This window comes from Pongo pygmaeus, chromosome 2, assembly GCF_028885625.2.
Source record: "Pongo pygmaeus isolate AG05252 chromosome 2, NHGRI_mPonPyg2-v2.0_pri, whole genome shotgun sequence".
Lineage (NCBI taxonomy): Eukaryota > Metazoa > Chordata > Mammalia > Primates > Hominidae > Pongo > Pongo pygmaeus.
In genome coordinates, this window is record NC_085930.1 from 55,067,946 (window position 1) to 55,095,092 (window position 27,147).

At 41.1% G+C, this 27,147-nt stretch overlaps 1 protein-coding gene and 1 pseudogene across 3 annotated transcripts in view; both read left to right on the forward strand.

The window, feature by feature from the left end:
• The window catches only part of CASR (calcium sensing receptor), a 112,934-nt gene extending 103,359 nt beyond the window's left edge, over positions 1-9,575 (forward strand). Inside the window, exons 6-7 of one of the 3 annotated variants that reach the window (XM_054483337.1) lie at positions 64-187; positions 1,640-9,575. In XM_054483337.1, coding sequence (XP_054339312.1) covers positions 64-187; positions 1,640-3,144 — 1,629 coding nt within the window. In that variant the 3' untranslated portion in view covers positions 3,145-9,575. Of the gene's footprint in view, positions 1-33; positions 188-1,639 lie in introns of all 3 variants that reach the window. The other 2 variants (XM_054483335.1, XM_054483336.2) reach the window with 2 other exon arrangements.
• LOC129032856 (heterogeneous nuclear ribonucleoprotein A1-like 3) overlaps positions 4,914-27,147 on the forward strand; it is a 31,342-nt pseudogene continuing 9,108 nt past the window's right edge.

Below are 27,147 nucleotides of genomic sequence, written 5' to 3' on the forward strand. Positions count from 1 at the left end.
CAGTAGGGCTGGCCCCTGACCCTACAACTACAGCCACTCACCTTTATGCTGTCTGTCCTCCAGGTGCCCTTCTCCAACTGCAGCCGAGACTGCCTGGCAGGGACCAGGAAAGGGATCATTGAGGGGGAGCCCACCTGCTGCTTTGAGTGTGTGGAGTGTCCTGATGGGGAGTATAGCGATGAGACAGGTAAGGGAACCCCTCTTGGGCATTGTGCAGGGCTTGGTCCACTTCGGAGGCCTGGGGTCAGTGAAGCCCATGGAAGGGCTGGGCTGAGATGGTGCTTTGCACAGTTTCTCATTTAACAAGGATATGTCTAAGCATCACAAAATGTTGGGCATGGAGGTGGAATAGAAAAAGATGTTAGATGTTCTTTTAATACCGTAAAAGCTAACAACACCTATTACACAACTTTATCTTACTTTATATTGTTGGCCAATATATTTCCTTTTTGTTAGAGTTTAGTGGCCCTGAATGGACAAAGTTCTGTCTGCTCCAGACTCCAGAGTTAATAGGCCATCATAGAATTGCCTGCTGGGTACCTGGCACTGAATTTGCTATCTTACTTGTGTTTTTCCTGTTTCTCAGGTTATTTTTAGGTGGGAATAATAATTAAACCTATCCTATAGAGTTTTGAGAATTAGATGATTAATATTGGCAATGCACATGGTAAGTTCTACATAAATATTTGTTAAATAAAACTTTGGCATATTAGAAGTACTCTATAAATATTAACTATAGTTGATATTATTATCTCATGTTATCCTCACCCCAGTAATGGGGTTATTGCTGCTCCCATTTTATAAATTAGGAAACTGAGGCTCTGAGAGGTTAAGAAGCTTGACCAAAGTCACATCACTAGTAAGTAGTATGGCCAGGATTCCATCCAGATCTCTAACTCCAAAACCCATGCTCCTTTCACTGCCCAAAACTGCATACTGCCTGGGAGTTAGCAGAGACTTCGTAAACAGTTGTCAATTGAATGAGTCTGCAGCCTCCCTCATCGAAAAGTTGTGGATGTGGAGTGAGGAAAGCACAGGTCATGTGCATGGGATACTCTGCCTTGATCTAAAAGGAAGTCTGCTCTGGCACGTCTACAAAGCCCATCCATATATCCAAAATAAATCACTCTCCATGTGAGATGTCAGATATGTTCATTTGCCTCACTAGAGTAGCCAGTTTACTGCCCATATGTATCCCACAACATCATGTTGTAAACCTCAAATATTACCCAATAATATTTAAGTAAATAAATCAGGCTAAGCTTGAATCATTCTGTGAAGAGTTGATGGACCATGCTAGACCTCTGGTGTGCAGGGCAACCACCTGTCCAGCAAGGTTGATCATTCCCTGCCATCAGCAGGTAGTGTTAAATGAAACAAGGGCCTCACCCATGTCATGTGCAAAGGGAAAACAAACTAACAATAGAACCATCAGAGTTACATGAAATTAACCATGTTATTAAACACGTCGGGGTTCAGCATATTTTTGATAATGTAAAAATCAGAATGATTTCATCAAAATGGAGAAAATACGTAGTGACCACATCCAAAAAACTATGTATTCCCACCACCACATATACACTCACACATTTTAGTCTGTGCCACACAATAACTCACTCTTCACCGGGACATTTTACAGATGCCAGTGCCTGTAACAAGTGCCCAGATGACTTCTGGTCCAATGAGAACCACACCTCCTGCATTGCCAAGGAGATCGAGTTTCTGTCGTGGACGGAGCCCTTTGGGATCGCACTCACCCTCTTTGCTGTGCTGGGCATTTTCCTGACAGCCTTTGTGTTGGGTGTGTTTATCAAGTTCCGCAACACGCCCATTGTCAAGGCCACCAACCGAGAGCTCTCCTACCTCCTCCTCTTCTCCCTGCTCTGCTGCTTCTCCAGCTCCCTGTTCTTCATCGGGGAGCCCCAGGACTGGACGTGCCGCCTGCGCCAGCCGGCCTTTGGCATCAGCTTCGTGCTCTGCATCTCGTGCATCCTGGTGAAAACCAACCGTGTCGTCCTGGTGTTTGAGGCCAAGATCCCCACCAGCTTCCACCGCAAGTGGTGGGGGCTCAACCTGCAGTTCCTGCTGGTTTTCCTCTGCACCTTCATGCAGATTGTCATCTGTGTGATCTGGCTCTACACCGCGCCCCCCTCAAGCTACCGCAACCACGAGCTGGAGGATGAGATCATCTTCATCACGTGCCACGAGGGCTCACTCATGGCCCTGGGCTTCCTGATCGGCTACACCTGCCTGCTGGCTGCCATCTGCTTCTTCTTTGCCTTCAAGTCCCGGAAGCTGCCGGAGAACTTCAATGAAGCCAAGTTCATCACCTTCAGCATGCTCATCTTCTTCATCGTCTGGATCTCCTTCATTCCAGCCTATGCCAGCACCTATGGCAAGTTTGTCTCTGCCGTGGAGGTGATTGCCATCCTGGCAGCCAGCTTTGGCTTGCTGGCGTGCATCTTCTTCAACAAGATCTACATCATTCTCTTCAAGCCATCCCGCAACACCATCGAGGAGGTGCGTTGCAGCACCGCAGCTCATGCTTTCAAGGTGGCTGCCCGGGCCACGCTGCGCCGCAGCAACGTCTCTCGCAAGCGGTCCAGCAGCCTTGGAGGCTCCACTGGGTCCACCCCCTCCTCCTCCATCAGCAGCAAGAGCAACAGCGAAGACCCATTCCCACAGCCCGAGAGGCAGAAGCAGCAGCAGCCGCTGGCCCTAACCCAACAAGAGCAGCAGCAGCAGCCCCTGACCCTCCCACAGCAGCAACAATCTCAGCAGCAGCCCAGATGCAAGCAGAAGGTCATCTTCGGCAGCGGCACGGTCACCTTCTCACTGAGCTTCGATGAGCCTCAGAAGAACGCCATGGCCCACAGGAATTCTACGCACCAGAACTCCCTGGAGGCCCAGAAAAGCAGCGATACGCTGACCCGACACCAGCCATTACTCCCGCTGCAGTGCGGGGAAACGGACTTAGATCTGACCGTCCAGGAAACAGGTCTGCAAGGACCTGTGGGTGGAGACCAGCGGCCAGAGGTGGAGGACCCTGAAGAGTTGTCCCCAGCACTTGTAGTGTCCAGTTCACAGAGCTTTGTCATCAGTGGTGGAGGAAGCACTGTTACAGAAAACGTATTGAATTCATAAAATGGAAGGAGAAAGCTGGTCTAGGGAGAATGCAGAGAGGTTTCTTGGGGTCCCAGGGATGAGGAATCACCCCAGACTCCTTTCCTCTGAGGAAGAAGGGATAATAGACACATCAAATGCCCCGAATTTAGTCACACCATTTTAAATGACAGTGAATTGACCAATGTTCCCTTTAAAATTAAAAAAAAGAAGAGCCTTGTGTTTCTGTGGTTGCGTTTGTCAAAGCATTGAGATCTCCACGGTCGGATTTGCTGTTCACCCACATCTAATGTCTCTTCCTCTGTTCTGTCCCACCCAACAGCTCAGAGATGAAACTATGGCTTTAAACTACCCTCCAGAGTGTGCAGACTGATGGGACATCAAATTTACCACCACCAGAGCTGAGAGTCTAAAAGACAGAATGTCACCAGTCCTGCCCAATGCCTTGACAACTGACTGAACTTTAAATGTTCACAACATAAGGAGAATGTATCTCCTCCTATTTATGAAAACCATATGATATTTTGTCTCCTACCTGCTGCTGCTATTATGTAACATCCAGAAGGTTTGCACCCCTCCTATACCATACGTCTGGTTCTGTCCAGGACATGATACTGATGCCATGTTTAGATTGCAGGATCACAAGAATCACCTCAAATTGTTAGGAAGGGACTGCATAAACCAATGAGCTGTATCTGTAATTAATATTCCTATATGTAGCTTTATCCTTAGGAAAATGCTTCTGTTGTAATAGTCCATGGACAATACAAACTGAAAAATGTCAGTCTGGTTTATATAAGGCAGTATTATTGAGCTCTATTTCCCCACCCCACTATCCTCACTCCCATAAACTAAGCCTTATGTGAGCCCCTTCAGGGACTCAAGGGTCCAGAAGTCCCTCCCATCTCTACCCCAAAGAACTCCTGAAGCCAGATCCACCCTGTCCCCGTGCAGAGTAAGTTCCCAATTATTGGCCTGCTAATAGCTGCTAGGGTAGGAAAGCGTGGTTCCAAGAAAGATCCACCCTCAAATGTCAGAGCTACGTTCCCTCCAGCAGTGGTGTTAATACTGCTGGTCACCTAGGCTCTGGAGCCAGAGAGACAGACCGGGGTTCAAGCCATGGCTTGGTCATTTGCAAGCTGAGTGACTGTAGGCAGGGAACCTTAACCTCTCTAAGCCCCAGCTTCTTCATCTTTAAAATGAGGATAATAATCATTCTTTCCCCTCAGAGCTCTTATGTGGATTAAGCGAGATAATGTATATAAAGTACTTTAGCCTGGTACCTAGCACACAATAAGCATTCAATAAATATTAGTTAATATTATTACTGATACTGTAATAATTATTTTTTCCCTTACTTCAAATACAAAACAAAACATAAGTATTAACCATTCAGATTGTACTGCCTAGCACACTGATCACAATCACTTTCTCTGTAATAAGCCCAAGAGCTCTGGGGCCCAACACATGGGGTCAGCCCTAGTAACACTGGCTCATGGTGAGGAAGCCAAAAAGCTGGTCAGCCCCTCAGGTGGCCCAATGCCCTGTCTCCGCAGTGTCAGGGCCTGGACCTCCAGCATCCAGGGAAGACCATCACCAGTCTAGGAGGAGGTTCTAAGCTGAGGCCAAACCATTGCAATTAAATCTCCTGAAGGCTCAAATTTTACAGCTCTTGGTGACTTCTTCCCCTGACCACTTTCTTCCAAAGGGGCGCCTTTCAGTGATTTGTAGGGCAAATTGGTTGACTTGATAGCTGTTAAGATTATGATGAGAAACCATTAGAGGGCACCATGTGGGAGTGTGACCGTGAGCAGAAGGTGGTGACTCAGAATGACCCAAGTGAGGTGCCTGCTCCCCACCTAGGAAGGGCACCGGCCCCCACCCAGCCTGTGCCCCCCTTCAGTCATGCCTCTGAGCAAGGCACCGAGCTGAGTGGAGATTTATATTAAACATTTTACTTGGTCTTAAAAAAAATACTGAAAATGTGATGGTTTCAAAATAGCTATGAGGGAACAGCCTCAACAGAATGTGACATACTTCTCCCTACAGGGTTTGACTTCAATGTCCGCGTCACCCAAGGAGCTTTAGGAGGAAAACACAAGTTTACAGTGAGCTTTCATTTCACCAAGTGCTTGCAAATAAGGAGTCTCTCCCAATGCTATTGTCAGAAAGGCAGATACAGCAACACTGTCCCAATTTATACATAGCAGGCACAACTCAGTACAAAATCAGGGGTGTGAAATATGAACTTGCATTATTTTCCTACAACAACTTAATTTCTATCTCAAATTCCCCTCCAGCCTAGTGACAAACTTCATCTTAGTCGAATCGGGGTTTTCACAGTAACCTCAGTGTTTTCTGAGCTAATTTAGATGTTTGGGGATCAATTCAGAGGTTGTTCCTTCTCCCTTCCAGGAGGGTTTTTGTAATGTCGGGGTGGGCCTCCTCAGTCATCAGCAGCTCCCTTGTGACATTGCTGAAAGCAATCTTATCTGGCCTTCGCTGGCATGCTCTGAGGCATTGTATCCTCATCTGGTTCCATCATGGGATTCGTGGTGGTTTTCACGCATGCCTCACTGTCCTAACCAGTTGGTCTCTGTGGGGCCTGCTAGCTCTTGCAGCTACCTCCATGCTCATCCCTGAGGCCCAGAAATCACTGGCAGCCTCATTTCCACGTCTACTTGACTGCTGTCTCCCCATGACAGTACAGAGCTTATGGAGGCTAACAAAGCTTCCAGGGTACCAGAGAAGAAACAGGGTACATGTCTCCAAACCTGAATAGACTTCGTAGTGGGCAAATAATGGTCACCCAAAGATGCCCACATCCTCATCTCTAGAACCTATGGCTGTGTTGTTACATGGCAAGGGTGAATTAAAGTACAGTGGAATTAAGATTGCTAATCAGCTGACCTTGAGATAGGAAGAGTGTCCCAAATTATCCAGGTGGATCCAGTGGAATCCCAAGGGCCCTTAAATGTGGACGAAGCAGAAGAGTCAGTGTGAGAGCAATACAGTATGAGAAAAACACCACTGGCCAGTACTGCCTTTGCGTAGGGAAGTGGGCGTGAGCTGAGGAAGGCAGGCTGCTTCTAGAAGCTGGCAAATGCCAGAAAACCGATTCTCCCCTAAAATGTCCAGAAAGGAATGCAGCCCTGCCAACATCTTGATTTTAGCCCAGTGATACCCTTGTAGGACTTTGGACCTCCAGATCTGTAAGATAATACATTTGTGTTGTTTTAACCATGAAGTTTGTAGTAATTTGTTTCAGCAGCAACAGAAAACAAATACATTTGTATTGTTATCTCCTTCCCTGAGTTTTGGTAGCCAGAGCCTGTCTAAGAGATCTATTCCTGTTCTCACTGTGGTCCTCTTCCCTCCACCTAGCTCACTCGTTCCCCTCTAATATTCTATTCCTCTACATCTGCTTGGGAAAGTATAAACCTCATATTCTAAGTTTCCTGGCTTTGGCTATGGAAAATCCACGGCCATGTTGTCTCATTCTATTATCTGTCCGTAGGAGAAACCTGAAATCGGTAGCTTCAACAAACTAGTGTTTGCTTTTCTCTTGAATAAATGAAGTCAGGAGGTAAATATATGATCACCTTTTAATGACTTTTAAAAATATTTCTTAGGTTTTGTTAGCAATGGGAAACTGCTTACATTTCTTTTGAAAATTAAAATGAATTAAAAAGTTAAAAAGATTTTCATTCAAATGAAAGTGTCTTAGAAGATTTTAAGAATTTAGGTTGGAACTTTAGAGGTGATTATCAGCATATAACATCAATACCCTGAAAGTCCCTATGATCATCACACGTTGTCTAATTGCACTAATTTTGATTTTGGGGAAGTTAGGGCTACCCTACCTTTGTCTCCAAAAGTCACATTTCAAGGCAATGTTGTCTGTGGTTTTGCTCTGGCTGAAATCGCATAGCTATGGGCTGGCTCTGCCCAGCCAGAGCTTCCCTTTGCTCATCTGCTGCATTTGAAATAATTATTGCTAGAAGAATAATGGCACATCAATAAGGGGTGCTGGCTAATCACTGGAGGAGGTGGCCCTCATTTGTCTGAGCCTGAGTGGTCATTTTAGGAGTCCACTGGAGACAAGAACACTCCCAAAGGTGGGTGGAATTGGGGTAGGTGGGAGGAAGTCGCCATAGTGAGATCACGGCCTCTGGGAGAGAGGCCCAGATCATGGAAAAAATATCAAGACTTGGATGACAACTTTGAGTGACTTTGCTATTATACAAGGAGGGAGGCAGGGGTCAGGGAAACAACAAGCACAGGGTAGAACCTGTCACAGGAATAAAGGTGCATTCCAAGGATCCAAAGAAGAGTCTTAGCCTTGAGAGGAAAAGCTCAGCAAGTGGTATGAGAAATGGAGAACTGCTAGGTGAAGGCCAACACGGCAGGAAGCTGGGCAGAACCAGCATGAAGGTGCCTCTGGGAACTGGAGGGACAACTGTGACTCTAGCACCAAGTGGGGCTAGGGGAACCTTCTCCTCTGTTAGGAATAACCACCACATCCATCCCCTCCCCTGACCCCTGGACAAGAGTGGAGGACACTTGGAGTGGAGACAAGCAGGGGTACCCGTTTAAATCAACAGCTGAGGCCAGATGCAGAGGCTCATGCCTGCAATCCCAGCACTTTGGGAGGCTGAGGTGAGAGGATCACTTGAGCCCCAAGAGTTGAAGACCAGCCTGGGCAACATGGCAAAACCCCATCTCTACAAACAATTAAAAAAAAAAAAACAGCTGGACATAGTGTTACGCGCCTGTAGTGGCAGATACTCAGGGGGCTGAGGTGGGAGGATCTGCTTGAGCCCAGGAGGTGAAGGCTGCAGTGAGCTGTGATTGCACCACTGCACTCCAGCCTGGGTGACAGAGCAAGAACCTGCCAAAAAAAAAAAAAAGAAGAAGAAGAAAAGAAAAAGAGCTTTATTGGAGGATAGAGGCGGGGGAATAATAGAGATACAGCACCAGCTCCCTGCCTCTAAAATGTGGGCACCTGGGTAACTAGATAGCACAGGAAGTTAGAACAAATAAAAGCAGCAAACTCTGTGACTGAAGTTTCAGCATATGGAAGGCAAATATTTTCAAGTTTAGTGAAAATAGGTAAGAGATCAAAGCCCAAGAATAAACCCTGGGGTCATTGCAGGATTTGATCCCTCACAAGGGCATCAGGAAATGTTTTTGGAAGAATGTGATTGTCTTCCTTGATATCAACCCAAAGATGTGGTTATTGTTCAGAATGTCCTGATTTTCTTTAAATGTTTTGTTTCTATCTGACCTCTCATTATAAATGAGAAACCTATAAATTATAAATATACACTCATTATAAATGAAGATTGCTTGGTAGTGGACTAACGGATGATTGTTTCTGCTTCTTTAGGATTTTCTAAATTTTTCCCAAGTTTTGTACATTAAGCACAAAATTATAACAGGAAAATAAAGAAAAGAACTTAAAATAAACATGCAACCAAATTATAAACAGATAAGCATATCATATTAGATAGGAATCACCATATTGGGTCAGTCACCCCTCCCACAAATTTTTCTTTTTTTTTAATTATACTTTAAGTTTTAGGGTACATGTGCACAACGTGCAGGTTTGTTACATATGTATACATGTGCCATGTTGGTGTGCTGCACCCATTAACTCGTCATTCACCATTAGGTATATCTCCTTATGCAATCCCTCCCTCCTCCCCTCACCCCACAATAGGCCCTGGTGTGTGATGTTCCCCTTCCTGTGTCCATGTGTTCTCATTATTCGATTCCCACCTATGAGTGAGAACATGTAGTGTTTGATTTTTTGTCCTTGCGATAGTTTGCTGAGAATGATGGTTTCCAGCTTCATCCATGTCCCTACAAAGGACATGAACTCACCATTTTTTATGGCTGCATGGTATTCCATGGTGTATATGTGCCACATTTTCTTAATCCAGTCTATCATTGTTGGACATTTGGGTTGGTTCCAAGTCTTTGCTATTGTGAATAGTGCCACAATAAACATACGTGTGCATGTGTCTTTATAGCAGCATGATTTATAATCCTTTGGGTATATACCCAGTAATGGGATGGCTGGGTCAAATGGTATTTCTAGTTCTAGATCCCTGAGGAATCGCTACACTGACTTCCACAATGGTTGAACTAGTTTACAGTCCCACCAACAGTGTAAAAGTGTTCCTATTTCTCCACATCCTCTCCAGCACCTGTTGTTTCCTGACTTTTTAATGATTGCCATTCTAACTGGTGTGAGATGGTATCTCACTGTGGTTTTGATTTGCGTTTCTCTGATGGCCAGTGATGATGAGCATTATAAATGAAGATTGCTTGGTAGTGGACTAATGGATAATTGTTTCTGCTTCTTTAGGATTTTCTGAATTTTTCCCAAGTTTTGTATATTAAGCACAAAATTATAACAGGAAAATAAAAAAAGAATTTAAAATAAACATGCAACCAAATTTTAAACAGATAAGCATATCATATTAGATAGGAATCACCATATTGGGTCAGTCACCCCTCCTACAAATTTTTCTAGAGCTCTAATTAGCTCCCAAGACTTTCACAGGACTTTTAAATTTCCGAATGGGCTGAAGACATAGAATAGTGGAAAGGAGTGGGATTCTAGGCAGTATGACAGATAAGTTACACGTCTTTGGATGAGGTACTTAAGCTTTCTTTGTCTCAGTTTCCACTATGAAAAGTACATAGGCCAGGCATGGTAGCTCACGCCTGTAATCCCAGCACTTTAGGAGGCCAAGGCGGGTGGATCATTTGAGGTCAGGAGTGTGAGACAAGCCTGGGCAACATGGTGAAACCTCATCTGTACAAAAAATTAGCTGGGCATGGTGGCGTGCACCTGTAATCCCAGCTACTTGGGAGGCTGAGGTGGAATGCTCCCTTGGGTCCAGGAGGCAGAGGTTGCAATGAAGCAAGATGTAGCCACTGCACTCCAGCCTGGACAACAGAGCCAGACCTTGTCTCAAAAAAAGAAAAGTAAATAGACTATTACCTGCCATAATTACCAACTACGGTTGTTTGCCAAATAAAACAAGTGATTTGAAAGGAACTTCAGAAATATAGGCAAAATCTAACTAATTATTAAAACCATGGGTGACTGAAGTTTAGAGGATTTGCTTTTGAAATCTCAGGAAGTACCATGGAATGCAATGATTTCTTCTGTCAGGTTTCTTAGTTGGAGGCAATAGAATTTACTCTAACTAGTTCAAGCAGAAAGGTACTTGTTATACGGTATTAGGAAGCTTATAACATTTTGGGAGGCTCAGTGATCCAAATTTAGTTGCTATAAAATCAGGATCAATTCACCCAGGAGAAATACCTAATCCCTCTATGAGGGTGTTCTGGCAAAAGTTTCATAACCTCCCCTGCCTTCCACTTAGCACCAAGACACAGAGAACCAGACACTGGAACCTTCACTGAAGCTGGAGGAACCAAATCCCTCTGCCTGTGCTTGGCCCCACTCACACCAACTTTCCAAGTCTCACATCAGCCACATGCAGAGCCCCGGCTGTCAGGGAGTCTGGCAATGTAGCATTTGCTTCCCAGCCTCTATAGTGGAGGAAGACCTGCTAGAAGAAGGTCAGAGTGGCTACTGAACAAGCCTGTCCGCAGTGTCTACTACCCCAAAACAAAGATTTTTAAGATCAAACACAACATGAAAAACACACTCTCAAGAAAAATATAAGCAAAATATGATTTATTTTTATCTCCACAGCTGTGGTAGATCCACAAGATGCTGTGCTGGAGGCTGAACTACACCAGGCATTTTACCATGAGGGAGAATCTGCTGGCAGAGGAGATGGAAAGACAGTGGGAACTTGCACTGCAGGGGAGGGTGCTACAGGGGAGGGTGGCATCAAGTGTGTTTTGTTATAAGCCAATTAGTACTATTTGTCTTTTTAAATAACACACATATGTTTGTATGTGTGTCTTTGCGTGTGTTGGTGTTGTATGGTAACCAGACCTGATAGCAATAAGTTAACAAGAAATGAGGGTTTCCAGATGGAGATTGCTGGGGGGAGAGTGCTAAGTGAACATGCTATGTGAACTGCATGCTTTTTACAAGAGGTTGAGGTTCTCCCATCCAATCCACCACCACTGGACTGCCCTGTATGTAAGTCCCCTTCAGTAAACCCTATGCCTGCTTTGCTGGCTCCAGGTCTCTTCTTCAGCCTCTTGAACCTGGTGCCATCCCTGCTGCAGTTAATACAGGTCCAGTACAACAAGTGTCTATTTAGTAGCCTGGAGAAAATGCATAATGATTTAACAATGATTATGTCTGGGTGTTAGAATTATTAGTGATTTGTATTTTCTTTGTAATATTTTTCTGGGCTTTTTTTCCTTAATTTCTTTCCATGAGCATAATGTATCATAAAAAAAGAAAAATCTGTCACTTGGGTTCTCAGATAGGACAATATTATGGTCATGGTTTTGGTTTGTTCATTTGTTTAAGTTTTTATTTGGACATAATTTCAGACTTACAGAAAATTTGCCAAAGTAAAAGTAGTACAAAGAACACTTGACTCCCCACTGCCCAGATTCAGTTACTGTTTACATTTTAGCCCATTTGCTTTGTCCTTTGTGCCATGGTCATTTAACAAACTGTGATGCGCATTAAGTATTTATGGATGAAATCATATGATGTCTGGGATTTGTCTTAAAATACTAGAATGGGGAGGAAAAAAAGAATAAGGGAGAAAAATAAAACAGGAAGAACAGAAAATTATGGTCATTGAAGCTGGGTGACAGGTAAAGGAAGGTTCGTTTTTCTATTTCCCTTTTTTTTTAGTTTTAAATGTTTTTCATAATAAAAAATGTTAAAAAGCAGTGGAAGGATAAAAAATACTATTAGTCAAAAAAAAATCACACAAAAGAATTTCACTGATTTGACTGGTTCAATTAGCCACAAGAAAAGTTTGTCAAACACTCACAAAAAAGAGAACCTGAAAGTCTGCCAGGCAGCTAAAATTGTAGTTGGAAAGCAAAAAAATTAAAATCAAATTAGGACTTTTACAACAAGGTTAAAAAGTAATTCTTTGGACTATATCAGAAAGGCCTTTCTGGAGCTTGATGAAAAACAAGTCCCCTGGATCTTCTAACATTTCATCCGTTTTTGATCTTATCCTTAGATGAACCAACTCTTGGCTGGGTCATATTTTTTATCGTCTTCTGGCAAAATGTTAAAAATTTCCTAACAGATCCTTCTTAGCCTTTGTGCCAGAAATTTCTCTTTTATGCACAGTTCCAAGTAAATAATCCAACAGGCAGCAAAATTAATTAGTTACCAACGTGTTCAGGCTAAAAGAGAACCTGTCTGGGCCATATTGAGGGGAGGCCTTCACCCGGGGAGCGTTGGCAACTGCTGATGTCCTGTGAGAAAAACAGGAGAGGATCCAGCGCCCAACACCCAGGCTAAGGCAATTATGCTATAATTCCATGTCAGGGAGCCCACAGACATTAGCTATGCAAACATGTGGACTATGTCAAAACACAATCAAGTTCTAGAAATAATGCTTAGGGAAGAATAGGACACAGAATAGGATATCCACACAGGATAACATGAATACAATTTCACTGAAAAGCAAAATGAGGGAATAGGATGGAGGAAATTGAGTTTATTGTTCATTTGCTTTTCTTTTGTAAAGTTACATAACTTTGCAAAGGAAGTAAAAAGGAAGGAGAGAGGGAAGGAAGGAAGAAAAGAAGGGAGGACAGAAGAAAGCCTTATCTGAGATCTGAGATATATATTTTAACTGTGATTTAAGGGCTAAGAAAGCCAAGATTCTAGGAGACAGGAGATTAGAGGAAGTCAGTTTTGGGCTCTTGAGGTAAATCCAGCAGAATTATTGACTGGATAGGCTATGGAGAGTGCTAATTCATTTCCCACACTCTGGTCAATATTAAGTGACCTGTGATAAGGTGGAAGACAAAACATTCAAAGAACAATTTTTTAACATCACTTTGTTATGCAACCAAATACAAAACAGACAAAATGTTATTAGCATTGCTCAATGTCTCCTCTTTCTGTGCCTCATCATCCTCCTGCACCTCCCACCATGCTAATGAAGGCCCCAGACATCTCCAGCCTGGACCATCACAACTGTCACAATCTTATTGAGCAAGCAAAGCTCGTGGGATAGAATCCTAAAGTAACTGCATTTTTGTACAATTTCATGTGATATCCAAAACTCTGAACACAGTTTCATTTGGGCCTCCTCCCCTTCCTCAGCTCAGGCCTCCTGCAGATGAACAAGTCTGTAGTCAGAGAAGAGGGTGTGGTTAGCCATTTCCCCCTTCACCCCATTTGTGCCGGGCCCTTTCCTCTGTGCACACTTGGTTAACCCCTCCGAAACTGGGACACAGGGAGGAAGGAAAGTAAGTTACAGCTGACTCTTTTGCTTGTGGGTACTTTCATGTGTTCTTTGGAGCCTTCTTCCATTGCTGGAGACCTGTCTCCTCCAGGTTCCTTAATGGGGGTGATATACTCTCCTCACCTGGAAGCATCCTCTGATATACCTAGTTTCTATTTGCCCCTCTAGGCAGCCCTCTTGACCAGGACCTAAGAACATGCAAAAGAATAAACTCTAAATCCCTATTGCCCTGGGGTTCTTTTCCAGGAAGCAAGGGCCACTGGATAAAATAAATGACGCAATGCAGATACACAGAAACACTCCATTTACTTCCCCTGACAGCCACCTCCATGGAAGATTCAACACAGCTGAAATGCCCAAAAAAAAAATGTTCTTGAGTTCACAGGTGTGAATAATAACAGGGACAAAAACTCTCTCCTTTGACCAAAACTTTAGTCAAGCTCCTCTGAGTGCTCCTCATAACTAGGCCCAACCTTGGGCTTCCCTCCCTGTCCTTGTTGAATCAAATGTGAGCAAGAATCCTATCAAGTCAGGTTAGGGAAAATCCCCCACTCTAGGTATCTGACCACCCTCAATATCTTATCACCCTGGCCTGCCTGCAGCAAGAATCCTATCAAGTTAGTTTAGCCGGACACCCCTTATCCCTGATGTTTCCTCTTAGTCATTTTCCACCCACAGTCACCACCCTGCTCCTTGGCTACAAATCCCCACTTGTCCTGGTTGGGGTCAGAGTTAAGTCTGATTGGCAAGACCCTGTTGCAGTGGTCCCTATACCTATTGCCACGGCCCCCTCCGGTAAAATCTGCCTGACCATCTTGCCTAGTGCTTGGGTAATCTTTTTTTTAACAACCATTATTTCAAATTCAAAATCATGCCCTCAAGATCACTTCCTTGGTCCCAAGCCCCCTCCCAAACTCCTTCCAGACATTCCCCTAAGGTGGGAGCGTGGCTTTTTTCATTATAATACCCTTAAGGAGTCAGCCACATAATCAGGACACCCAAAAGTAGAGATTTCAAAGTTCAACTGAATCCCTCAACACATTTGGTTTTGACTCTAGCTATTTTCTTGGCTCAACTCCCTGTTCTGTTATATAGGCAAGATTCTGTAGTTTCTTCCTTCCTATCTTGTCTGACTCCCCCCAATAAGTGATCTAAAACCACTAACTTAAAACATTTCGCTTCTGTTAACTAAAACCTCATAATTCACCCTTCCCAATAAACTGGATTTTCCTACTTGATCAACAATATTCAATGATTTTCATTTGCCACTTCAGAAAAACCCCACCAACATGAATGAGACACATTCTATTGCATTTAATGAGACATCAATGAGTGTGATCTGGAGAAAATATGTATTTAAGCCAGAAACAAAAATTTTGATCTGGAGAAAATATTTATTTGAGCCAGAAACAAAAATTTCTTTGCAACATTGGCAGTTATAGAAATTATCCTAACAAGAGTCAACCCCACAGAGCCTTGTGGACTTTGAAAGGATCTAAGACCACAGCAGAGACTCACCTTTTAGTAAAGCAGTAAGTCTTGACAACGCATGAGTTTGGACATTGATGGATGATCCTCTTGGATTTGATTTGAGCAGATAACCCACAAAAGGTGTGTATGCCTCTCCTACATTTTTGGATTCTTTCACTGTACTTGATAAAAGAAGGCAAATAGAATTTAGGTTGTCAAGTTGAAGTTAATAGTAAGATTCAAGTGATTTGGATTCTCTAATTATAGTCAAAGAAAACACTCAGCTTCCTTAACAAAACTAGCGGGTAAAACGATCTGACTTCAGATATATCAGATACACAAATTAGCACTATCCTCCAGAACCAAACTGCATCCACCTGGTTATAACAATCTCATTCTAAATCCCAGCACTTTGGGAGGCCGACGTGGGGGGATCACGAGGTCAGGAGATCAAGACCATCCTGGCTAACATGGTGAAATCCCGTCTCTACTTAAAAAAAATACAAAAAATTAGCCGGGCGTGGTGGCAGGCGCCTGCAGTCCCAGCTACTCCGGAGGCTGAGGCAAGAGAATGGCGTGAACTCGGGAGGCGGAGCTTGCAGTGAGCAGAGATCGCACCACTGCACTCCAGCCTGGGCGACAGAGCAAGACTCCGTCCAGAGCAAGGCTCCGTCTCAAAAAAAAATGCCATTCTATAATAAAAAATCCCTTTAATGCCTCTTTCATTAAACTGTCTTGAAAAGGGTTCAATATAGTATCACCTTTTACCAAATTCCAGTGCAAAACAAACAAACATTGCAGGTGGCAGTGTACTAAAGGATTCTTTCGAGTAACTCACAGTATAATTTTTGTCAGGTCACTTACTGTGGTAGGCAGAATAATGGCCCCCAAATATGTCTATGTCCTAATCCCTGGAACCTGTAAATATGTTCTGTGGCAAAGGGGAATTAGGTTGCATATGGAATTATGATTACTAATCAGATGACCTTGAGATAGGAAAAGTATCCAGGTGGGCTGGATCACAAGGGTCCTTATAAGTGGAAGAGGGAGGCAGGAGAGTCAGGGTCAGACTCAGAGATTTGAAGATGGTAGAAGTGACGAGACGCCAAGGAACACAGGTGGCCTCTGAAAGCTAGAAAAAGCAAGGAGCAGATTTTCCCTTAAACTTTCCAGAAAGAAATGCCAGTACCTTTAACCCAGTGAGATCCATTTTGGACTTCCAACCTCCAGAACTATAAAGTAACAAATTTGTGTTGTTTTAAGCCACTAATTTGCAGTCATTTGTTACAACAGCAATAGAACAGATACCTTCACACTTGCCCTTTCTGGGCCTCAGTTTTCTAATGTGTCCACTGTGGGAGGCAGGGGTGGTTCTGCTCTGACATTCTATGGTTGCGAGTCTTCCTGAACCATGAAAGAATCAGGTCTTTCTCAGACCACAAAGATTTTGTGTGTTCAAACCACTGCAACTTCTGAAAACTTTCACATGGTAATAGGAATTGGTTGTCATAAAATTCATTTGACAATATGATGTTAGGATTAAATGACACTACAGAGAAAAATCAGACAAATCCAAAATACTGAAATTCTATAGGACAACTGTTCTGGTCTCATCAAAAGGTCAGTATCTAGATAGATAGATAGATAGATAGATAGATAGATAGATAGATAGATAGATAGATAAACACACACACACACACGGCACACATATATGGTATTTCTAATACACAAGTCTAAAGAGATATAGCAACCAAATATAATTATAACATTTGAATTAAAGAAAAAATTGGGAAATGTGAATTTGAACTGATTTTTAGATAAAATTGCAGAAGTATTGTTAGTTTTCCTAGGGGTGATAATGTGGTTATGTAACAAAATGTCCTTATATTTAGGGGATGAATGCCAAACAGTTTTGAGGTAACTGGTCACAATATCTGCAACTCAATTTTAAATGTTTTATACAAAAAAATAGACACAGATACATGTTAAAATATGTGGCAAGATGCTCATAATTATTTAATCTGAGTGGTGATATAGAGGTGTTTGCTACACTGTTTCTGAATGTTTAGAAATTTTGTAACAAAAAGTTGGGGGATTTGTTTTTAAAAACTGTTTACAAATGTTTGCTAAACTTTTGCTCAGAAACTTTACATTTTGGCTTCAAGATGCTCCCTTTGTATAGAACTGTTTAAAACTATTTTGTAGCAACTCAGATTTGAAGCAAGATAACTACCACCTTATGTAAAATAGTTTAGATAAGTTTCCAGTCAAAAAGCTCATGGGAAAAAAAGTGATGTTCTTCTATGAATCAGTGGGAAATTACTGCCCTCTCATTGAAGAAAGCCTTACTTGATGGAATGGGGATTTTTAGTCTGAGCAGGTCAGAGATTTTCATTTCTTGATTTTGCCAACAGAAGGGATAAAAGTGAAACTCTGAATATGATAAATAGAAAATTATTGCCAAGTAAAAGAAGGCAGGCACAAAAATTATTCCCTAAACACCAACATCCTACAACCAGTAGCAGAAGGAGGCTGCAAGAAATTTGTGCTTCTAAGTCTGACTAAGGTCCCAGAGCTGTGCCAGTCATTTCCTATGGACATACAAGAGAACATCAGAGAAAAAATTAAACAGTATCATTTTAGTAAGCCCAGAGACAAGAACAGGATTAGCTAGAGATAGAATGAAAAATACTTTTATATAGTTTGCCTTTTTGACTTGAGAAAATATGACTAGTCAGTACTGATTTATATTTATATTAAAATTCTTAATATAAATATATTAGATATTATTAAAATAAGTAATATAAATATATTAGATATTAAGTACTAAAATAATACTTAATGATTAAAAGTTTTTATTAAAATAGTTTTTAATTTTTATTTGAAAATATATAGTTTAAATCTACAATGGAATTCATACAGAAAATTATAATATTATCATATTGTGGATGACAGAGCCAAGATATCTGCTACCACCTGGTGGAGCATAACAGAATTGCAGTAAAAGCCTGAGGTGAGAGGGTAGGAGAGATTGTCAACATATAGCTTAAAGAAATCCCACCTAGGCCGGGTGCTGTGGCTCACGCCTGTAATCCCAACACTTTGGAAGGCCGAGTTGGGTGGATCACCTGAGGTCAAGAGTTCGTGACCAACCTGGCCAACATGGTGAAACCCCGTCTCTACTAAAAAAAAAAAATCAAAAAAATTAGCCGGACATGGTAGCAGGTGTTTGTAATCCCAGCTACTCAGGAGGCTGAGGCAGGAGAATTGCTTGAACCTCGGAGGCGGAGGTTGCAGTGAGCCAAGATCGCACCACTGCACTCTAGCCTGGGCGACAGAGTGAGACTCCATCTCAAAAATAAATAAATAAATAAATAAAAATCCCACCTAAGTCTTCATTCCAGAATCTCTATTTCTTATATTAATGCACAAAAATTTGACATCTTCCATTATGGTTACCAAATATATCCAGTTTATTGAACATTGTGGGCTACAAACTCAAATAGTTTTACTTTCCTCCAGTTACTGCCTTTGACCAGGCTTTGCCAAATCTTTCTTCCCATCCCTTACCAGAATTTTGGGTAGAATCTACATCTTTCCAGTCATTTTCACTTATTAAAAAGTCTTGTCTAGTTTAAAACTTGAGCTTTTGAGACTGAGTCTCGCTCTGTCACCCAGGCTGCAGTGCGGTTGCATGATCTTGGCTCCCTGCAACCTCTGACTCCTGGGTTCAAGCAATTCAGCCTCCCAAGTAGCTGGGATTACAGGGGTGTGCCACCACACCCTGCTCCCCACTAATTTTTTTTTTTTTTTTTTTTTTTTTTTTTAGTAGAGACGAGTTTTTGCCATGTTTCCCAGGCTCATCTCAAACTCCTGGACTCAAGCAATCCTCCCCACCCCCCGCCTGCCTTGGCCTCCCAATGTGCTGGGATTACAAGGTGTGAGCCACCATGCCCAGCCAAAACTTGAGTTTCTAATCCAATTTAAGGCTCACATTTTCTCCTCCCCATCACTCTGTCAAGAAAACTTTGTCTTAAGAGACTTAAGTGAGAAATGGCCAGGGTCTGTTTTTTCACTCATACCCACTTCCTTTTTCTGGGTCTGAAAGATGGAAGTGTCTCTAATTTATCTGGCCCCTTTTATAGGCCTCTCTTGGCTGCCTTTGCTTCTCTGGCTAAGACCGACAGGTTGCTAACATCAAATGACCAAGTAACATACACAGCAGCCAACTATTCACAAAGACAGGTCATTGCCTTTACCCCTGCCTATGTAGACAAAGAGTCAGAAACAAAGAAAGACCTGGTTGTTTGCTCAAGTTTCTGGTCACCTAAAGAGTGAGCCTAAGTCCTCAGGCCTCCCTGTTAGTTGGTCCCAGTTCCCTTTCTTAACAGTTTTTGTGGTAAGTAAATATAGATCATAGTAAATACAGATCATGAGTAAAGATAATAGGCAAAATAGAATAATGTTTCTTGAAATCAATTATTTGGCTCTGATATAAAAAAGACAAAACTAAACACTATTAACTTAGACAATTTATTTAAAAAGCATTATCCCAATAATGTATGTCATTAATGTACATCATTGGTAACTGAACCAACATATAATTTTAGAAAGTTTTTTTGAGAATATAAAAATAGCTCATAGTTCTATATGCCATTCCCTATTAAAAGGAACCAGGACTTCTTAGAGAAATGATTGATTCCATGGCTGTGGTAGGAAATATACAAGCTGAATCTATGATATCTTATTGTGCCAAAAAACAAAGAAGCTATCAAAGTCCACTGTAATTATATCAAAAAGAGGTAAGAGCCAACTTGAGGGGCTTCTATAAGCCTAAGATGGAACAATATGAGCATCAGTAAAAGAACATGATTGTAATTGATTGAAAACTTTTTTAACTTTTAAGTTCAGGAGTACATGTGCAGGTTTGTTATATAGGTAAACTCATGTCATGGGGGTTTGTTGTTCTGTTTATTTCATCACCCAGGTACTAAGCCTAGTGTCCGTTCATTATTTTTCCTGACTCTCTTCCTCCTTCCACCCTCCACCCTTTAGTAGGCCTCAGTTTCTATTATTTCTCATTATTTAGCTCCCACTTATAAGTAAGAACCTGTGGTATTTGGTTTTCTGTTCCTGCATGACTTTGCTAAAGATAATGGCCTCCAGCTCCATCCATGCTCCCACAAAGGACATGATCTTGTTCTTTTTATGGCTGCACAGTATTCCATGGTGTATATGTACCATATTTTCTTTATCCAATCTACCATTGATGAGCATTTAGGTTGATTCCATGTGTCTGCTGTTGTGAAGAGTGCTGCAATGAACATACACATGCAAGTGTCTTTATGACAGAATGATTTCTATTCCTTTCGGGATATACCCAGCAAATGGTAGTTCTGTTTTTAGGTCTTTGAGGAATCACCACACTGTTTTCCACAATGGCTACATTAATTTACACTCCCATCAACAGTGTATAAGCATTCCTTTTTCTCCACAACCGTAGCTGTACCTATTATTTTTTGACTTTTTAATAATAGCCATTCTTACTGGTGTAAAATGGTATCTCATTGTGGTTTTGATTTGTATTTCTCTATTGATCAGTGATGTTGAGCTTTTTTTTTCATATGCTTGTTGGCTGCATGCATACCATATGTCTCTTGAAAAGTGCCTGTTCATGTCCTTTGCTCACTTTTTAATGAGGTTGTTTGTTTTTTCTCGTAGATTTAAGTTCCTTATAGATGCTAGATATGAGACCTTTCTCAGATGCGTAGTTTGCAAAAATTTTCTCCCATTCTGTAGGTTGTCTGAAACATTTTAAATATATAAAAATTCATTAGTTCATAATACCACTCTCTTAAACCCCATCCTCCCAAAAAAAGAATTTTTAAAAAACTTAATTCTCACGATTGGAAGTTTCAGGGCAATGTTATTATTTGTTCATTGATAAATTAAGAGAAAAAAGTAAGTATTTAGCCTTCCTTTTTCTACTTGAACTGTATTTCAGGGTAATCAAATCATTGATAATGGAAAATTCTTCTTTATATAAGTATTCAGTTAATATACAGAATTTAGTAACAGACTACATAATAACCCATCTAGCTATATAAGTATGTCAAAACTAATTAAATTGTATGTTTTAAATATGTGTATTGTACATCAATTATATACCACAATAAAACTGTCAAAAACTAAATATAACAACAAGCGCAAATAGCAAAAGTAATGACAGGACTAGAAAAATCACCATTCCGCTACACCTAATGAAGCAATGCTGTCAAAAAAGCACTCAAGAATGTAGGAATTAATGTATTTTTGTATTAATGTAATAAAATATATACACCTCAGTCCTAAAGCTAGCAATTTACAGATGACATAATAATGTATTTGTAAAATCTTAGAAAAACAAAGTAAAACTAACCAAGCAGTTAAAAAATTCTAAAGTTAGCAGGATATAAAACTAACATAACAGAAATCAACAGCCTTTAGAAACACTAACAGTAACCAATCAGAAAATAAAATAGAGGAGAAAGTCCTATTGACAATAACAACAAAAAAAGATGAATTCTAAGGAATAAATTTAACAAGAAATGTGCAAAATCAGTATGAAGAAAATTTTGAAACACTCCTAAAATACCAAAAACTAGACTTGAATGAATGGAAAGATGTTCTTGAATAGGATCACATTCAAAAGATGTCTGTTCTTCCCAAGTCGATTCACAATTAAATATATCAAGAAGATTTTTTGAAACTAGATAAGTTGATACCAAAGTTCATGTGAAAAAATAAATGTGCAAGAACAGCTTTAAAAAAAAAAACTGAAAAAGAACCATAAGGCCAGTGGTCAGGTGGGTAGAAAAAAAAAAAGAACTATAAGGGAAAGGTAGCACTACCAGACATTAAAATATATTTTAAAATCTCCAGCCAGGTGCGAGGGCTCACACCTGTAATCCCAGCACTTTGGGAAGCTGAGGTGGGTGGATCGCCTGAGGTCAGGAGTTCGAGACCAGCCTGGCCAACATGGCGAAACCCTGTCTCTACTAAAAATACAAAAAATTAGCCGGGCATGGTGGGGGGCACCTGTAGTCCCAGCTACTCGGGAGGCTGAAGCAGGAGAATTGCTTGAACCCAGGAGGTGGAGGTTGCAGTGAGTGCCATTGTACTCCAGCCTGGGCAACAGAACAAGACTCTGCCTCAAAAATAAATAAACAAATAAAATAAAAAAGAAAAAGAAAAGCTCCATAAGGCAAGTTTGGTATTGGCACATAGATAGATCTGTGTAAATGAATTCGAAGTCCAGAACTAAACTTAAATATAAACGTAAATTTAAAATATGGTAGAAAAGAATCATATGGCATCTAAAAAAATCACTGGGGCAAATATGACTATTTAATATACGGTGGGAAGACAACGTGATAGCCATTTTGAGAAAGATAAAATTGAATCCACACTTCAAACTATACATAAGAATAAATTCTGCTAGGCTTGGTTGCTCACGCCTGTAATCCCAGCTCTTTGGGAGGCCAAGGTGGGCTGATCGCTTTAGCTCAGGAATTCCAGACCATCCTGGGCAATATAGTGAGACCCCCGCTCTCTACAAAAATACAAGAATTACTCAGGTGTGATAGCATGCACGTGTACTCCCAGTTATTCAGGAGGCTGAAGTGGGAGGATTGCTTGAGCCTGGGAGACAGAGGTTGCAGTGAGCCAACATTGCTCCACTGCACTCCAGCCTGGACAACAGAGAGAGACCCCATCTCAAAAAAAAATAAGAAGAAGAATAAGAATAACCTCATAATAGATCAGAGATCTAAACATGAAAGATGATGCTGGCCGGGCATGGTGGCTCACGCCTGTAATCCCAGAACTTTGGGAGATAATGAGATCAGGAATTCAAGAACAGCCTGGCCAATATTTTGAAACCCCGTCTTTACTAAAAATACAAAAATTAGCCGGGCATGGTGGCGCGTGCCTGTAGTCCCAGCTACTCAGGAGGCTGAGGCCAGAGAATCACTTGAATCCAGGAGGCGGAGGTTGCAGTGAGCTGAGATCATGCTACTGCACTCTGGCCTGGGCGACAGAGCGAGACTCTGTTTCAAAAAAAAAAAAGAAGAAGAAGCTAAACTATATAAATACTAGAAGAAATCAATGGTGAATTATTAACCTGACGAAAGACTTTCTAACTGTGACTCCAAATCCAGATTCACTAAAAGAAAATACTTATTGATAAATTTGACTATGTAAAAATAAAAAATTGGCACATCACAAAAAAGAGCACCAAAGGCAAAGTCAAATGACAAATCACTGAGAGAAAAATATTTGCAACATCTATCATAGGTGATGGGCAATACCCCAAAACTCAATATAAAAATGGGCAAAAGACATGAACACACCATTACATGAGGTTAAGAAAAAGGCTGTGAAGGTGAGCAGGCTCTTGTCCTGATAGGTTATAAGCAAAGTTAGCACCATTTCTCTTTTAATAAAAAGAGAAATAATCAAGCTGCAAGGGCTTTTATGTCAGATTGTTTTAAGACACCTCTGAGGGATACATAATTGAAAATAACCAACTGAGTTAGGAAGCAGCTACATAGCCTGACAACAGGGTTAGTTTTATCAATGATTAATAACAATTGCAGTCTCAGGATAACACCAAATCTTATTTGCGAGTTTGCATTTCTTTCTATCTAGCTTTAAAAGTGACTAAGTAAGAATGTATGCTTAACTTTGAAAAAACAACTCTATTTCTAATACTTGACCAGACAGCATAAAGATCTCTTTAAGCAACAATTCCTTGTTAAGCGGCTGGAGTTAAGATTCCCTCCAACCACTAGATCCTGTGAAACTATGATAATTCTGTGATAGCCCAGTGGAGAAAGCATAACAGAGGTGCCATTGGCCACTTGGTGGCAATACATCCTAATTGCGTGTAAAGTTCTTAAACGGTAATAAACAGCATGCTAACAGACTTGGAAGCTAATTTATACAGACATTTCAAGCAGTTTACAGGTGCCTTAGTTGGAAAGGTCAGCTAAATGCTTAATATCCTTTAAAGGTGCATTAGAAGCAAAGCAAAACATACCTTGTGTTTGCCAGAAGTATTTGTGGGTACTCTCTAGGAAATTCTATTAGGAAATATCTTTGGAGCTAGAAAAGATTCAGAGGGAAAGTAAAACTGCTGACATAGTAGCAATAACCAAAAAATACATAGACTGTAAAGAGATTTCATTAATAATATTAAGAACCTACCACTGTGTGTAGTCATCTGAGCTTGAACAAATCAGTTAAACTTTCAGGGCTTCAATTTCTTTGCCTGAACTGTGAGCTAGCTCAGAGGTCAGCAAATATTTTCTGTAAAGTACCAGGTAAAACCTTGCAAGCCAGCAGGGTGCAGTGACTGGCACTGTAATCCCAGCTACTCAGCAAGCTGAGGTGGCAGGCTTGCTTGAGTCTAGGAGTTGAAGCCTGCAGTGAGGCATGATTGTGCCACTCCACTCTAGCCTGGGCAACAGAATGAGACTCTGTCTCTGAAAAGAACATTTTTAAATGAAAAAACTTTGCAGGCCATATGTTGTTTGTTGCAACTTCTCAACTCTGTCATTGTAGCATGAAAGCAGCAATTGACAATACATGGCTGTGTTCCAACAAAACTTTATTAGTGGACACTGAAATTTGAATTTTGCATAGTTTTCACACATTATGAAATGCTATTCTTCTAATTTCTTTTTCAAACACTTAAAAATATAAAAACCATTGTTTGAGGGCTATTTAAAACAAAACAAAACAAGCAGCTGGATTAGATTTGACTCACGGAGCTGTGGTTTGCAAACCATTGGGCTAGATGTTCTCTAAACTCCAGCTTTGTGTCTCTGTTGATCAAACTGGTATTGATTCCTTATTTAGCTAACACTAGGTTTATACTTCTTTTACACTATCTTGCACCTTTTTCTACAGCCTAAAGCAGTTTCTCAAACTTTATTTACTTACATCCCCATTAAACAAGAATTTAAAAGATGTCACATCTTTTATACAGCTCATATTATTTGAAAAGTAGTTATCTTTGTTCTTCCAAATATGTATGTGGGTTTCCAAATTTTACATGTCCTCCTCCCTGCCTCCCTTCACCATAGATTCCCAGAATTATCCTCATGTGTCTAAGAATCACTGCCTTACTGTTGTTTAGACGTGAAAATTCCCAACTGGGAAGCCCCCAGAAAACCTCACTTCTCTTTTCTACTGTTAAAAAAAAAAAATAGTTTTCCACTAACTCTGCTGTAAATGAAAATGGCTAACTTAGACTTACTTCATGGAACAGCAAGTTCCAGGTAAGAGCTCTACTTGACTTTCTGTTAGTCCTTTCTTCCACACGGTCAGAATCTGAAGTATGAGCCGAAACAGGAATCCATGCATTCATTCTTCTCCCCTGTTCACCCGTGAGAACACTCATCTTTCCACCAAGATCTGATCAGCTTGATGGCCACATAACTGGTTCTAATAGCTACAAGAATACAATGTTGGAAATGTATACTTATGGTCAGTCTGTGCAAAAATGTCTGTAAATGATAGAGAAGAGAAAGAAGCTAGCTGCTTTTAGACCCATACCTGGTGACAGGCAGCCTCAAAGCAACTCCTAGAAGGAGACAGCGATTATAAAATGCCTATCTCCATAAATAAGTCTTTCAAGGTTAAGGAGCTTCACTGCGAAAGAGGAGAAGCCCTGGGGGGATGCATATTGAGTGCCCTCAGTAAGCCAGTAGCCGTGCTGAATTTGGTCACAGCAACTCTCCTATGTGAAGTCAGTGGGGACTATTAACACCTTTGGGACAGCTGAGGAATCATCTTCCTGGACACAGCTGGAAGCTACTTCACCTTTGGAGTTTTACTACCACCCTCCTTTGCTCCAGGCCTCAGAGTTCTCTGTGCCTTTATTTCCTTCCACTTAGCTGGGACAATATTCTCAAGTCTTACTTCCGTTACATGCAGACATCTTCTCTACACTCTCTCCATTCTAGAATTACATGTCTTAAAAACGGAAAGCGGAAAGTCTTGGAGACTTCTGCTTTCTAACGTGCAACATCTCCTTCCTGTGACAACGAGGACAGACTGACCACTAGCTTTAATGAGGGAAAGGCCAGGGAGAAGTTTAAGAAGAATAAAAATGCAGGTAAATGCCTGAAATATTATCCAGCCACATGTTTATTTTTCAGTATTTATATAGGTTCTTAGATGACTTGCTTGCATAATTTCATATTTATAATCATCACCCCATCTACTGAAATTAATTGGCAAATACACTTTCTACTTCTAACCCCATTTTCCTCAACTGAGTACTTCTCTCTACTGTGGCCCTATGTTTCCATATTAGAGTAAGATCACTTGACAAAATTTTATGCAACTGTTAAATGTCACATTGAGGAAGAATATGTGATAATATTCACAATAAAAATAAGAAAAGGTGTGTGCAATAATAAAGGAACTGTGCAATCACAATTTTATAATGTGTATACTTAAATATAGCCTTTAAAAAAAGGTTGCAAAATTCCTCACCAGAATCTTAAAAGGTATCTCTCAGTGGTGAAATTACAAGTGGGATTATTAGTAATAGTGATTTTCTTTTCATATGTTTGAATACTTCTGAAACTGCCTTTACAGAATTATAACTGAGAAAATTATGACAGTGAAAGAAATCAGACCTAACCGACTCTACCTCACTTCTAACCTTTAAGTTGTCCTTGTTCATTCTTAAGCATAGACCAAATTAATGGAAGGAATTCAGTTCATGGCTTGACTCTGAAACAAAATTGATAATAGCCCTTTCTGAAAAGACCCTCTCCTGGTCTGGAGACCAGTCTGTCTTTGTAGGACTAACAAAGTAACTACAAGATTAGAAATTACAGTTTAGGGGTCATGTAGTCTCTGGCTCTGAGAGTCTGAACCTCCCCAAATTGTTCCTAGGGATAATATCATTATTGTAAAACCTAAGATCAGTACTTGAGATATTTTGGACACCCTGCACTCGACTAATCAGGTGACACTCACCAGACTGGCAATCTGGCTCAACCAGTGCTGCCATCCCACCCAGAAACAGAAAACAGCAAGAAAAATTCACTTCAACCCCCTATGATTCCATCTCCAACCTGACCAATCAGCACTCCCCACTTCC